This window comes from Theobroma umbraticum, unplaced genomic scaffold, assembly GCF_002168275.2.
Source record: "Theobroma umbraticum cultivar Fairchild unplaced genomic scaffold, ASM216827v3 scaffold_12.1, whole genome shotgun sequence".
Classification (NCBI taxonomy): Eukaryota; Viridiplantae; Streptophyta; class Magnoliopsida; order Malvales; family Malvaceae; genus Theobroma; species Theobroma umbraticum.
The window spans coordinates 1,684,419-1,697,001 of record NW_018397269.1 but is presented as its reverse complement, the minus strand read 5'-3'; the positions used below and the strand labels follow the sequence as shown (position 1 = coordinate 1,697,001).

Here is a 12,583-nt window from a genome sequence, read left to right as displayed (position 1 = left end):
GCACAATTGGATGGATAAAATATCATGGATCTCACAGTAGTAAGATATCGGATGGGTCTTGGGTTAATAAATAAGGGTCTTTCTCCACTTAACAAGTATGTCTTTTGAATTGAAAACGTAGATTCGTGACACTTTGCACATGACTTTAGGAAAAAAAACAAAGGCATTACTTGTTTTTTAAAGAGAAGAAATTCAAGATAGCTTTGCTTTCGTAGAGTGAACAAGTGCTACGTTAAACAAAGAAAAAACAAGGATTTGTGCTCAACAAAGAGAACAAAAAAGAAATATGCATAGTTAATTATTGGGTCTTTTTTGGAACAATTTTGGACTTTTTTGATCATGGAGAATTATTTGCCCCATTTTGTGAGTTTGATGGTATATTTCCAAAGAGGTAAATTTGTTGTATTATTTCAATAATTGTGAATCTTAAATTTTAGGTAAAAAGCTTCAGATATTAAATTTTATAATCTATTTATTTCTTATAGTTGATTATATTCGAATTTTGCCTCATGGTTTCTCTCTCTACACTAAGGGGTTTTCTATGCATATATATTGTCCTTTATTTTTGGTTGTTGCTTGCTATATCTTTTAATTCATATTTTTTTTATTTGACTAGAATAAATTATATTATGGTGATTGTTGGCTTCAATTTGTTGCTTGATTTTTGTGAGTGTTGTGAAATTGAGTTGATATTTGTCCCTTTAGACCCAATAATTGGTATCAAAACATGTTATCGTTTGGATCATGGAAAGTGATACAAGTTCTATGACATAATTGACAGTTTCAATTTATTTATTTGAAAGTCAATGATGAAAGATCATCTATACTGCAAGGATTTATTTGATATGATATTAGATGATTCTACTAAGTCAAAGGATTTTTCATGATGATGATGATTGAAAAAGGTTAGGCAAAAAGACATTGGGAACCATTGCAAAATGGTATGATATAAGTGTTTTTCACCAATGTAACAAAAAAGACAGATGCCCATAGTGTTTAGGCAAAGCTAACTACAAAATATGAAAGGCAGACTGCCTAAATAAAGCTTTGTGATTAAAATGGTTGTTAATTTGAAATACAAGGAATGATGGGTAGCTAAGCGCTTGAGTGACTCTCAAGATTTGTGAATCAACTTACTACTTTGGAAATTGATCTAATGAAGAATCGTACTGTTGCTTTTTCTAAATTTTTTGTTAAACAATTAAGGAAACATTACTTTTAAGTATCGGTAATTAAGCTCCAAATGGCCAATTGGATTCAAAAATGGTAAAAGATCGTATGTTTCAATGAAGAAGCTAGGTAAAAGGATATGAAATTTAGGACTACTCAAGATCTTGTCATAGTGAATAAGGGTAAAACCAAGAACAGAAGTCGTAATAGGTCCAAGAATAAGTCTAAGTCTAAGGATAAACTAAAGTGTTGTCCTATTAACAAGCTTGGTCACATCAATAGGAACTGTAAGGTTTTAAAACAAGAGAAAAGGGATGGAAAAATTAAGAAAAATTCAGATAATAGCAATGTAGTAGTAATGAATTCTGATGATAACGATGATGATGATGTAGTTACTTTGGTTTATTCACATGGTGACTGCAATCATGTTAGTGATCAAGGCATTGAATAGATAGTTGATACTAACACAAGGTTTAATGAAGAAGCAAGGCAAAAGGATATAGAATTTGGACTAGTCAAGCTTTTGTTACAAATAACAAGGGCAGGACCAAGAATAGAGGTCATATCCAAGAACAAGACTAAGTCCAAGGGTAATTAAAGTATTATCACTATGGCAAGCTTGGTTATATTAAAAGGAACTATAAGGTCTTGAAGCAAGACCAAAAAAAAAATAGAAAAAGCAAGAAGAACGCAAATGATAGTAATGCAGCAATAGTGGATCTAATGATGATGTAGGTACTTTAGTTCGTTCATATGGTGATTGCAATCATGTTGGTGATCAAGATATTGAATAGATAGTTAATACTAGCACAACAATGCATTGTATTTCCAAGAAGGAATTACTTGTGACCTACAAAATAAAAGACTTTGGGGATATTAAAATGAGAAACGAGAGTATGTCATGGATTGTAGGACTTGATGATTTTGTTGTAGAAACAAGTACTAACTACACATTAACTTCAAATGATATGAGACATGTTCTAGATTTGAAATAAACTTGTTTGCAAAAAATGATCTTAACAATGAGGTATACAAAAGTCAACAAAATAATAGGTAATGAAAAGCTCTTAATGGGTTTAACTAGTTGCATTATGTATAAGACTTGAATGAAATTCACATGAAACAAAACTTGAGAGTACAGATGAGCCAACTACAGTTAGTGATGAGTTTAATGCTAGTAATAACATTGTACAAGCACATGTAGTGGGTGTTGAGTAGTTAAAGGGAGCAACATTCCTTTCAAGGCAACATGCAATCTTCAGTGATCTACCAAAAGAGCTTAATCATCCATTAATTATCTTAATTTTGATTGCATTTTAGTTACTAGTAAGGGAGGGGTAGAGAGCTTTTAAGAAGCGCAATTCTCATAAAGATAAGAACTATTGAACGAAGTAATGCAAGAATAAATAAACTTTTTGCAGAAAAATAGCACCTATACGTTGCTTGAGCTTCCAAAAGGAAAGAGATCACTGAATATCAAGTGGTTATTTAAGTTAAAAAAGGACAGTGACATGTTAGTAAAACATAGAGCTTGATTGATTGTCAAAGTCTTTAGCCAAAAAAAAGTATTGTCTTCTGTGAAATTTTTGCCCTTCTAGTGAAGATAAGTTTCATTTGAATAATATTGGGCTTAGCAATAGGTTTGAACCTTGAGATTGATCAACGTGATATAAAAACTACAATTTTGCATGGTGACTTGCATGAGGAGATCTACATGGAATAGTGGAGGGTTTTGAATTGAAGGGAAAGAACACTCCATGTGCAAAGTGTAAAAGAGTTTGAACTGTTTGATGTAGATTCTAAGACAGTGGAACAAGAAATTTGGTTTGTTCATAATGAGTCAAAAATACATGACAAAATCTTCAAATTCTTGTTATTACTTTATGACATTCCCTAATGATAAATTCATTATCCTTTTGTTATATGTCAATGATATGTTAATTGTTAGACAAAATGTGATGATGATTAGTAAGATAGGGAAGGAGTTATCAAGGTCATTTGATGTGAAAGACTTAGGATTAGCTAGACAAATTTTGAGAATAGATATCATTCAAGATAAGAGAGTTAGGAAGTTATGGTGATCACAAAAATGGTATGTTGAATGGGTGCTTGAAATGTTCAACATGAATAATGTTAAACCAGTTAGCACTCATCTTGCCAACCATTTCAAATTAAATAAGAAGTCTTGTCCAATCAATGGAAAATAAAAGCAAGAGATAATGGAAATTCCTTACTCTTCTGTTGTTGGTTGTTTAATGTATGCAATGGTTTTCATACAACTTGACATCGCTTATGTGGTTAATATTGTAAGCAAGTATATTTCTAATTTTAGAAAATCTCACTAGGATGTAGTCAATAGGATTTTTTTGATATTTAAGAGATACTTTGATTTGTGCTTGAGTTTTGGGAATGCATAACCTACACAAATGCAAATAAGGCAAGTTACCTTGATAATAGGAAAACTATTTTGAGGTATTTGTTTATGTTTGTAGAGAGAGCTATGATATGGTACTTAAAACTTCAATGAACATTTTTAAAAAATCTATCTTTTAATACCATGGCAGCATTGGTCAATATCACATCAATCTATTCAAATTGTTACATTAGCCTAATTAATGCCATATTAACTTGATCAATGCTGCATCATTCTGGTCAATGACATATCATTCTAATCAAATATCATGTTGCTAACTTAATAGAGGATGTTAACTATGCTAACAATTGGATTGAGATTAATAAATCTTGAAAGTACTAAAACTCGATTTACACGACTTATAATAAAGGGATTAATCTACCACTTCGGTGGCGTGGAAGGACTATTTACGTAATTTGATCAAAATTAAAAAATCTTCATTTTGAGACATTTAAAGTATAAAATGAAACAAAAAGATTGTGTTATTTTTAATTTGACATATTAGATAAAATGAACGTAATTTTTCTTCTCATTCCTTTTTTTTCTCCTATTTTTTCCCTTTCGTTATCATTAGTGCCATGTCTAGGGACTCAACATACCATATTTGGCAACATTAGGGATTAAATTAAGATTAAATTACTTTTTTGGTCACTTCATTTTTCAAAATTTTTATTTATATTACTTAATTTTAAAAATTAACGTGTGATTACTAACATTTGTAAGTATTGTTATTTTGATCTCTCAGTCTTTAAAAGATAATAGACCTTCAATGTGACATTCCATGTTACTTGCTCTAGTTGTACTAGGAATTTAACAAAGAAAAAGAGGAAAAATATAAGAAAAAAAACATCTAAGAAGAAGAAGAAGAGCAAAGGATAGAGAAAGGAAAAAAAAAAGAAAAGAAAAAAGAGGTACATTTGATTCAACGTATCTCATGAAATTTGACTCTCTTTGTTTTTTAATATTATCTCTATCAGACTTTTCAAGAGAATTATCACACAAGTTTTTTTATTTTAAATAAATTATATATTAAAATTTTATTCTCTTATAGTATTAATATTCATTCCTTTTTAGTGAGAAAAAGTTAAAAACAACTTCATTTTGAAATATCTAAAAAACTAAAATGAATAAAGCATAGAACGAAAAGAATATGTTATATCATTGAACTATTTGCAGGAAACAATATTTCTTGATACATTAAGACATGATAAATCATATCACAATCCAAAAATGGCACAAATAAATTTTAACTACGCAAACACATTTAATTCACTCAAGTATTAATTTTAAGTCTTCAAGAACAAATTCTAAATGAAATTGGCATCATTTTTTACACCCAAACAAAGTTCTTTCAGATGGATGTGTGGTAGAGGTGAGTAATCAGTCGACTCAGTCTTAAAATTGTCAAATCTATTTAACCAAAATCCCAATAAAAAATAATCGAGATCAAATTATCTTAAACGATTTTAAACATTAATAGTATCAAGAATATTTATATATAAAAAATAGTTTAATTACTTTATTTAACGTTTCAATAATGTTTCACTAATAAAACCTAAATACTTTTGATTTAATAATATATATTTTAAAATATTAATAATATGTATACATATAAAATATATTTAAGTATATATTATTTATAATCAAATTTTTTATCGATTCGATTGTAAAATTTAGTTATCAACAATCAATCAAAATAAAATGAATAAATCATTACTCTTAACGAATTAATATCAGAACAAAATAATTGAATCAACTTAATTAAATTCAATTAATTTTGATAAACCGTGCATCCCAAGTGAATGTTTCTTCAAGTGCTATTGACCTGTGCTGGCAGTATTTAAACCTTTTGGACAGTGTGATTACGTGTACGAGCCATCGCACATTAGGCTGCTATCAGTTTTTCTTCTATGTAATCTGTCCTATAAAGTTGTCGTCGCTGATTGTCAGTGGAACTGTGGGGAAAAGAAATCAGATAAAGAAAAGGGGAAACTACAGAATAGGGAAATAAAATGAAAAATATTTAGAATTACACCATTTTTGTAAATATTTCGTTGAAAGAAGTCATATTTGGAAAAGTTACTAATGAAAAATATGCAAGTCTAATATTTATTGTTGCAGCATAAGTTAAAACTTTGAGGTTGAAATCAATTTCCCCAAGATAAAACAATGATCAAGAGTAAACACTGATATTCATTTCCTTCTGAACAATTTTCAAAATTCTATTTCCTTCATAATAATTACTATTTATGATGGAAATAGAATCCAAGTAGTATTTGTAGTCCATCGCCCTTTCTTGTAATTCCCCTTTAGGAAAAAACTCAATTTAACTTTTAAAAACCCACCAACTTCTTTGACCAGAAAAACACACTTGCTTCTCCTCACGCGCCTCACATTGGATAAGTGGCGATCAGATCGGTTTGCATCTTTTATTTTATCCACCACCTAAGTAGCAGTGGGCCCCCACCGGAATGCCTACACTATCTTCTTCATAATTGAAGCCTGGTAAAGCACAAGTATCCTTTTCAATTCTCTTTCTTTGTTTCTTTTTTGTTCGAATCATCCTATTCATCTTTTTCCTTTTTCACCCCTTTTTTCGTTTAACAAATAATAATAATAATAATAATAATAATAATAATAATAATAATGCAATCGAGGATATAATTGAAAAGGTTATCCTATCAATAGCCTTTTCTTTCCATTGTTGCGTCCTTCTCAAATCTACTAAATCTCTTAATTCCACTAATAGAATCTCTTAATTTCTTTCTTTCCACGTATTAGGTTGCTGGAAGGTTCCACAATATTTTGTCTTCAGGTTTGGAAGTAATGTTTGCTCCTCCTTCAACACCCTTGTACAGATCACTCTTTCATCAATGAAGCAGCTTTTAAAAAATAAAAAATGTCGTAGCAGAATCAAGTTGGTCTTGCTGGATTTCCATTTTGTTGGAGAAAAAGTCCATGGTAAACCAAAGCTCATGCTACAACAATCTAATAAGGGACTCTCTTATCCTCTCATGGTCTAATTATAACCTATAACTTGTCATCTTTTATTTGATTTTGCAATTGTATTAACCTAGATTAATTTCCCCTTGCTATTTTCTACTGCAAAGCTAATCATTAAACTTGCAGTATATCATATATATATATATCATAATTCTCGACACTGACCTAACCGAGTGAGTAAAAAGCCTTCCTTATTTTTCTGTCTTAGCTAAACTAATCCTCAGTCGAAGATTTAGTGAAGCCAATAGGCATGGAAAGGTTTGTTGACACTTAGCACGGTTAGAGCTACTGATAATTGGTATTTCCTTTAGGCTTTATTTATTTATTATTATTTTTAACTAAGTGATGGACAAGAGATGTGGCCTTTGAAATTTGCTTTGGAAGAGAGGGAAAGTCGAACGGAAGGGAAGAAAATATTTTCTACAGGATCAATTAAATAATATTAATAAATTCAAATAATAAAAAAAATTAAAAAAGACAGAAAAAGAAAGGAGAGAGATGAAAGGTAAAAATCAGGAGTACAAATATTTTCCTTTGAGGGGTTGACCTTGCCTTGCAAAGCCACACTCTTCATACTTTGGGATTATTCCAATAATATCCTGACCTGGCATAAGAACTTAAAAAAAATTAAAATGCCTAATCGCATGACCGCATGGAGAGAGGTGGCACTAACATTATACTTTAGTTAAAGTTAATTCTTTTAATTGTTTGTATTGAGTCATAATTAACATGATATTAATTATTTAGCGTATACACTGGATACATTGTTTAATCATAGATATATGAATTTTATATTCAAAAAGTTAAATTTTGAATATTTTTGATAAAAAAATTATCTAACTTCTATTCTCAATGATTATTGCAAATGGTAATACATAAGCAGAACCCTCGTATCATTAATCAACCAAATAATAAAAAAAAAGTTTTCTATTTATTGGCACTATAAATTAAAAAAAGCTCATCCGGACCCCAACAAGGAGAAGACGCCAACATGTAATTAAAGAAAATAAACAAGATTTTCAGACCAGAACCAGACAATTCATAGATGCTAAGAGGCCCCTTTCGTCTATCATATATTAACCATTTCAATCTGTAGGTAGTCAACTATATATCTTGTGAAAAAGGAAAGACACGCCCTATGTTTTTCAACACGTCTAATGAGGAAAGTCCAAATGCGTTCAAACACATTAGATACTGAAGATGCAAAAATGGAAGTAGCCAGATCAGATACAATTCATTTTGCATCATATCTGGTTTCAGGTTTTGTAAAACCATTAGCTCGGGCCCCGTATAAAATGATTAGAATTCTACATAACAAGGTCCAGCTTTCATGTTGTTGAGAACAAGTCATCAGCTGTTTTAATTTGATTCTGATCACCACCATGTATCAGTTACTGCCTCAATTCAATGCCCCTCAGGATTCTAATCTTCCCATCTCTGAGATCTCATCTGATCCAGCTACAACTATTCCATCTGAATGCGTCAGGGAAGCAGTGTTTGCAGGAGGTCTGCCTCTGTCTCTCCCTGATCTTCCTGTTTATATGAAGTCACTAACCCGCATATTCTTATTGATGCATAAACTTGCAGGTAGCTTTTGGGGTCTTGAAGCTGGTTTTGGGCGTGTAGATGGAGTCATAAAAACCGCCACTGGCTACTGTGGAGGAACCCTGAAAAAACCTTCATACAGAGAGGTAAAGAAGACAAAAGAATTTCTTGAAAGTCATCAGTAAGAGAGCTAGGCCAGCTCTACCCTGTTAACATCTCAGTCATGACCATGCATGCAACAATATGACTAATTTCTTTTCATTATGTGTATCAATTTCTAGGTTTGTGAAGGGAAAACAGGCCACACTGAAGCTGTAAAAGTCATATATGATAAGAGAAAGGTCTCATTCAGATCACTATGTGATATCTTCTGGGAAATCCATGATTGCACCAACAAAGACTACCTTGTAATTATTTCTTCTCCCATATTTAGCTTTTATTTTTCAATTCATTATTATGATTATATATAGGACCTAAATTAAGCCAATCCATTCGCATAACCTTTTTTTTATTGGCCTTTTGGTGAAGAATTACAATTTTTCTATTATATTAGGTCATTTATTAATATTATTATTATATGGTCATCATTGTCATCATAAACCTAGAATACATTTGGCGCAGAAATTTGGACTAAGTACACATCTTAGGTCAGCAATCTTTTACAGCATGGAGGAAGAGAGAAAGCAAGCCCAAGAGTCAAGGATCGGACGGCAGATGAAATTAAACAGGAGAATTGTGACCAAAGCCCTCCCAATTGAGTATGATTTTTGTATGGCAGAAAACCAGCATCAAAAATATTACTTGCAGAACAATAATAGGCTTTGCGAAAGCTTGAATTTGAGAAGCACAGAGCAATTTGTGGAGTCAACCATTGCTTGCAAACTCAATGGGTAAGATTTTTGTTTTTAATCAAGTTTGATTTTAAGTAAAATCAAGAGATTTAAATTTAGTTTTAAGTGAAAGACACATACCTTTATCGTTGAGTTGAATGTTCAGACGCGAAAATGGAATAGGGGTGGGAATGAGCTTTAGGTCAACACCACTAATAAATCTAAAGCACTATACCATGAGGGACCCTGCTGCCCTCGGCCTCGTTCCAGTGAATAGCCCTATTAAAAATGTTCACATGTTGAAAGCGATGCTATGGACCATGACCGACCTCTAGTCCCCTTTTTCTTTCTTTCTTTCCCTTTCATTTCTTTAATTTTTCAGAGAGGCATGTTGTCTTTTTCATGGCATTGGGATCTTCCAAATCACGCCATGGATTTAAGTCTTTGTCTTGTAAACGCAGCATAGGATCATGAACTAGGATTAACTAAGTTTTTTTTTAATTTTTTTTACCCTTTTGGCCAATTCAAGAATGATCTAACGAAGCGGAATTTTAGTAATAGTATCACACGCATATCAGTTCTAAATATCCAAAATCATCTGAATCAATAATGGGCTGTTAAACAATTTATAACTTACGGAATCTTTTGTTCTCCTTTCCTGGTTGCCAAATCTTCAGGATTTTAGCCATGGAAGCGAGGTCACGTATTGAGAAGCTGACAGCATTCTTGCGAACAAACGAGACGATGGCAGAGGAAACCAAGTTAGTCTGCAAAGAAATAATAGAAGGTTCTAAAGGGAAATGAAGATGGAAAGGCTCAAATTCTCTGAAGATCGTTCGTCAGCAGGACCCAAGTTTAATGTAAATATATTAAAATTTTTAAGTGTAAGAAACGGATCAATCAAATCAAAACTACAAGTACTGTGGAGTTGAACTTATAATTGTAATGATACTACATTTGCAGTTTGGTTCTGATAATCCATTATATATTTCAGCCTTTATTGTTTCCGGTATTAGACTTAATCAGATGGGATTTTTCCAAATAAAAATTGGGAATTATTAAAGCTCTGGTGTAAGGCACACCGCAGACAATGCAATGAGGAACAAGGAACATGTCAAACGCAAACTTCACGTGATTTTCCAGTCCCCTCTCCCTCTCTCTCTCTGCATTCCTGTTTGGAAATGTAATTAAATCTATGTATACGCTATTTTTATGCATGCAAACTTGCTAGACATGATGTAAACTCTCATGTGATTTGTGTATGTTTATAGTTCGTGCAAGGAAAATGCTAAAATGTTTTTTTCTTTTGTGTGTGTGAATATTATATTTACTATATATATTCGTAATAATATTGGAAGGTTTTAAGATGAGATACAGATTCCTCAGGTGAAATTCCACGTCAGCTTCCATTTCTGTGAAAATCAAATAAAATCCCATTTGTTTGTTTCTTTTATATATTTATATTTCATTGTACCTATTAAAAAACAAAGGGAAACAACTTTATTTTCCCCCTCAACCAAAATTATTTTATCATTTCCTTTCCCACTTTCTGATTTTTTGTTTACTTTGCAAAGAAAAGGGAAAGAAAAAGGACTAAGCAGAGCTGGAAATATATTGGACTCTTTAGTCCATTGTCTCTTCTTATTGTAAGTTCATGTACTTTTAATTCATAGAGTTAAGTTCAAATTCAGGTTAAAATAATTTTTACTGATTTTTATTCATTAATAGTTTTTTAATATATTCATAATCACACTGATTTATAATGTAGGACTCAATTAGCCATTGTGGATTCTCGCTTTTAAATAACAATGATGAGCGTATCAAAAAATAAATAAATAAATAAGAGTTAAACCCATTGGAATCTTCAGATTTTATTGATAAGGAAGAAAAATGTGAAAAATAAAATAAAGTTATCGGGTAGTCCGATTTGAGGCTGAGTCCATATTCATAAATGAGAGTTTCGATAATTTTAGGTCTTTTGGGAAAACAACAGAAAGGGATGGAAAAAATTAATATGATTAGTTGTTCTATACATAGCTGTCCTCAAAACTGATGGTGTATTTTCAAAATCAAAAGTTATGTCACATGATGAAAAGCTATTTTAGTTCAATAGTTATGTCACATAAAGTGACATAATGTGTCAATTAGATTATAGACAGGTTTTCATGCGAATGGTTATGTCTCTTTGAAAATGATATCTAAAAGTTATGAGACATATTGAAAAGACACCAAAACTCAAAAAGATAGATATGAAAAGTTATTGTTTCAAATTATAACTCAAATGTTATAATTTATGGAATGAATAGTTATCTTTTCATAAGATAATTATTGAAACAATAACTATATTTAAAAGTTGTGTTTGGAAAAATGAAAAGATACCTTTTAGACAAAATGGTGCCTTAATGAAAGGGTTGTGTCTTTGAAGAAGAGACACTTACAAGCCTATATAAAGGGCTTGCTATCAACCATTTTGACATATAAAAGAAAACAAAAAAACAAGAGCAGAAATATCTAGAGTAAGAAAAGTGTTATGTTATAATAATATAAACACTTAAGTTCCCATCAACTACAAAAGCTTCCAAATTTCTTATAGTCTACTTGCTGCAAAAAGTAGATTCTAAGGCCAAACAACTTTGCAAACCCTCGGTTGTATCTAGCGGTCTATTCTCGTTAAGTGCAAAACGAAGTTAGACGTTGGCTTCATTGTATACTTAAGACTATTTACATTATTCCCTTTTGCATACCAAGTGGTGGAGGTGAAATAAGTCTTAAAGATAACGTATATTTAAAGGCTCGCTTTGAAGTCAATTTTGCCATTTATTGAATACCTTCAAAACCCCATTTGCACCAACAAAAACAACCCAAAGATCACGAGGGAATCATCTTCTTTATGGAAGGAGCTTAACCAGAGGAAGGCAATGAAAAATAAAATGACTTTATTGTAAGTCTTTTAAATTTTGCAAATGCCCTTTTGATTTAGACCATTTCGTGAATGAATTACAATTATTTTTATTTCTTTATTATTTTTTGTTTTGTTGGTTTTTGTTTTTGATGGTATTAATTTAATAAAGTCAATGAATTTTTTGTTGAACTGGAATCATTAGATTTCTAATTACCTTTTCTCTCATGTCCAAATCATATATATTGATAAAATAAGGTAAAATACCTCTATTCTTAATTTTTAAGTATAATTCCACGGAAGTCTATTAGTATTAGAAATGGACAGCTTCCCATAAAGTCTAAACACCATTAATGGGAAGTACAAAAGGTCAAAATTGCCCATGTATAAATATATCTTAATCAAGTGTTAAAGCTTGCTAATTACTATAGTCCCTTTCTCTTCCCATTCTTCGTTTTGTTCTTTATTCTCCTTTTCTCTCCTTTGGTTTTCTCACCAGTATCTACATCACTAATTGATTAGGGTTTTTTTAACCTTCTACCAATTAGATGCTTCATCCCACATCAAAATAACCTAAAATCAAACCCTTGCTTAGAAACCTTTAAACTGTGACCCAAATCGAAAGAGTGAAGGATTGTTAGGGTTCAACAATCATTAAGCACTGGTATGTTTTGTTGATATGTTAGGGTTAGTTTTGGATTTAGGGATCTTGTTTTTGTTGAT

General features: G+C 31.3%; 1 protein-coding gene across 1 annotated transcript; it reads left to right on the top strand.

The window, feature by feature from the left end:
* The first annotated feature begins 7,806 nt into the window (after positions 1–7,806).
* Positions 7,807–10,047, top strand: LOC110425975 (uncharacterized). The gene is made up of 5 exons (XM_021441065.2): positions 7,807–8,092; positions 8,174–8,277; positions 8,413–8,538; positions 8,753–9,021; positions 9,639–10,047. The coding sequence occupies exons 1-5, from the start codon at positions 7,969–7,971 to the stop codon at positions 9,763–9,765; spliced, it is 750 nt and encodes a 249-aa protein (XP_021296740.1). The 5' UTR covers positions 7,807–7,968; the 3' UTR covers positions 9,766–10,047.
* The last annotated feature ends 2,536 nt before the right edge of the window (positions 10,048–12,583 follow it).

Excerpts from the sequence above, each read along its gene's own strand:
- LOC110425975 (XM_021441065.2), top strand. The coding sequence starts at position 7,969 with ATGTATCAGTTACTGCCTCAATTCAATGCCCCTCAGGATTCTAATCTT. Across the intron at positions 8,093-8,173 it reads GGAAGCAGTGTTTGCAGGAG|GTAGCTTTTGGGGTCTTGAA; the intron begins GTCTGCCTCTGT and ends ATAAACTTGCAG. Across the intron at positions 8,278-8,412 it reads AAAAACCTTCATACAGAGAG|GTTTGTGAAGGGAAAACAGG; the intron begins GTAAAGAAGACA and ends ATCAATTTCTAG.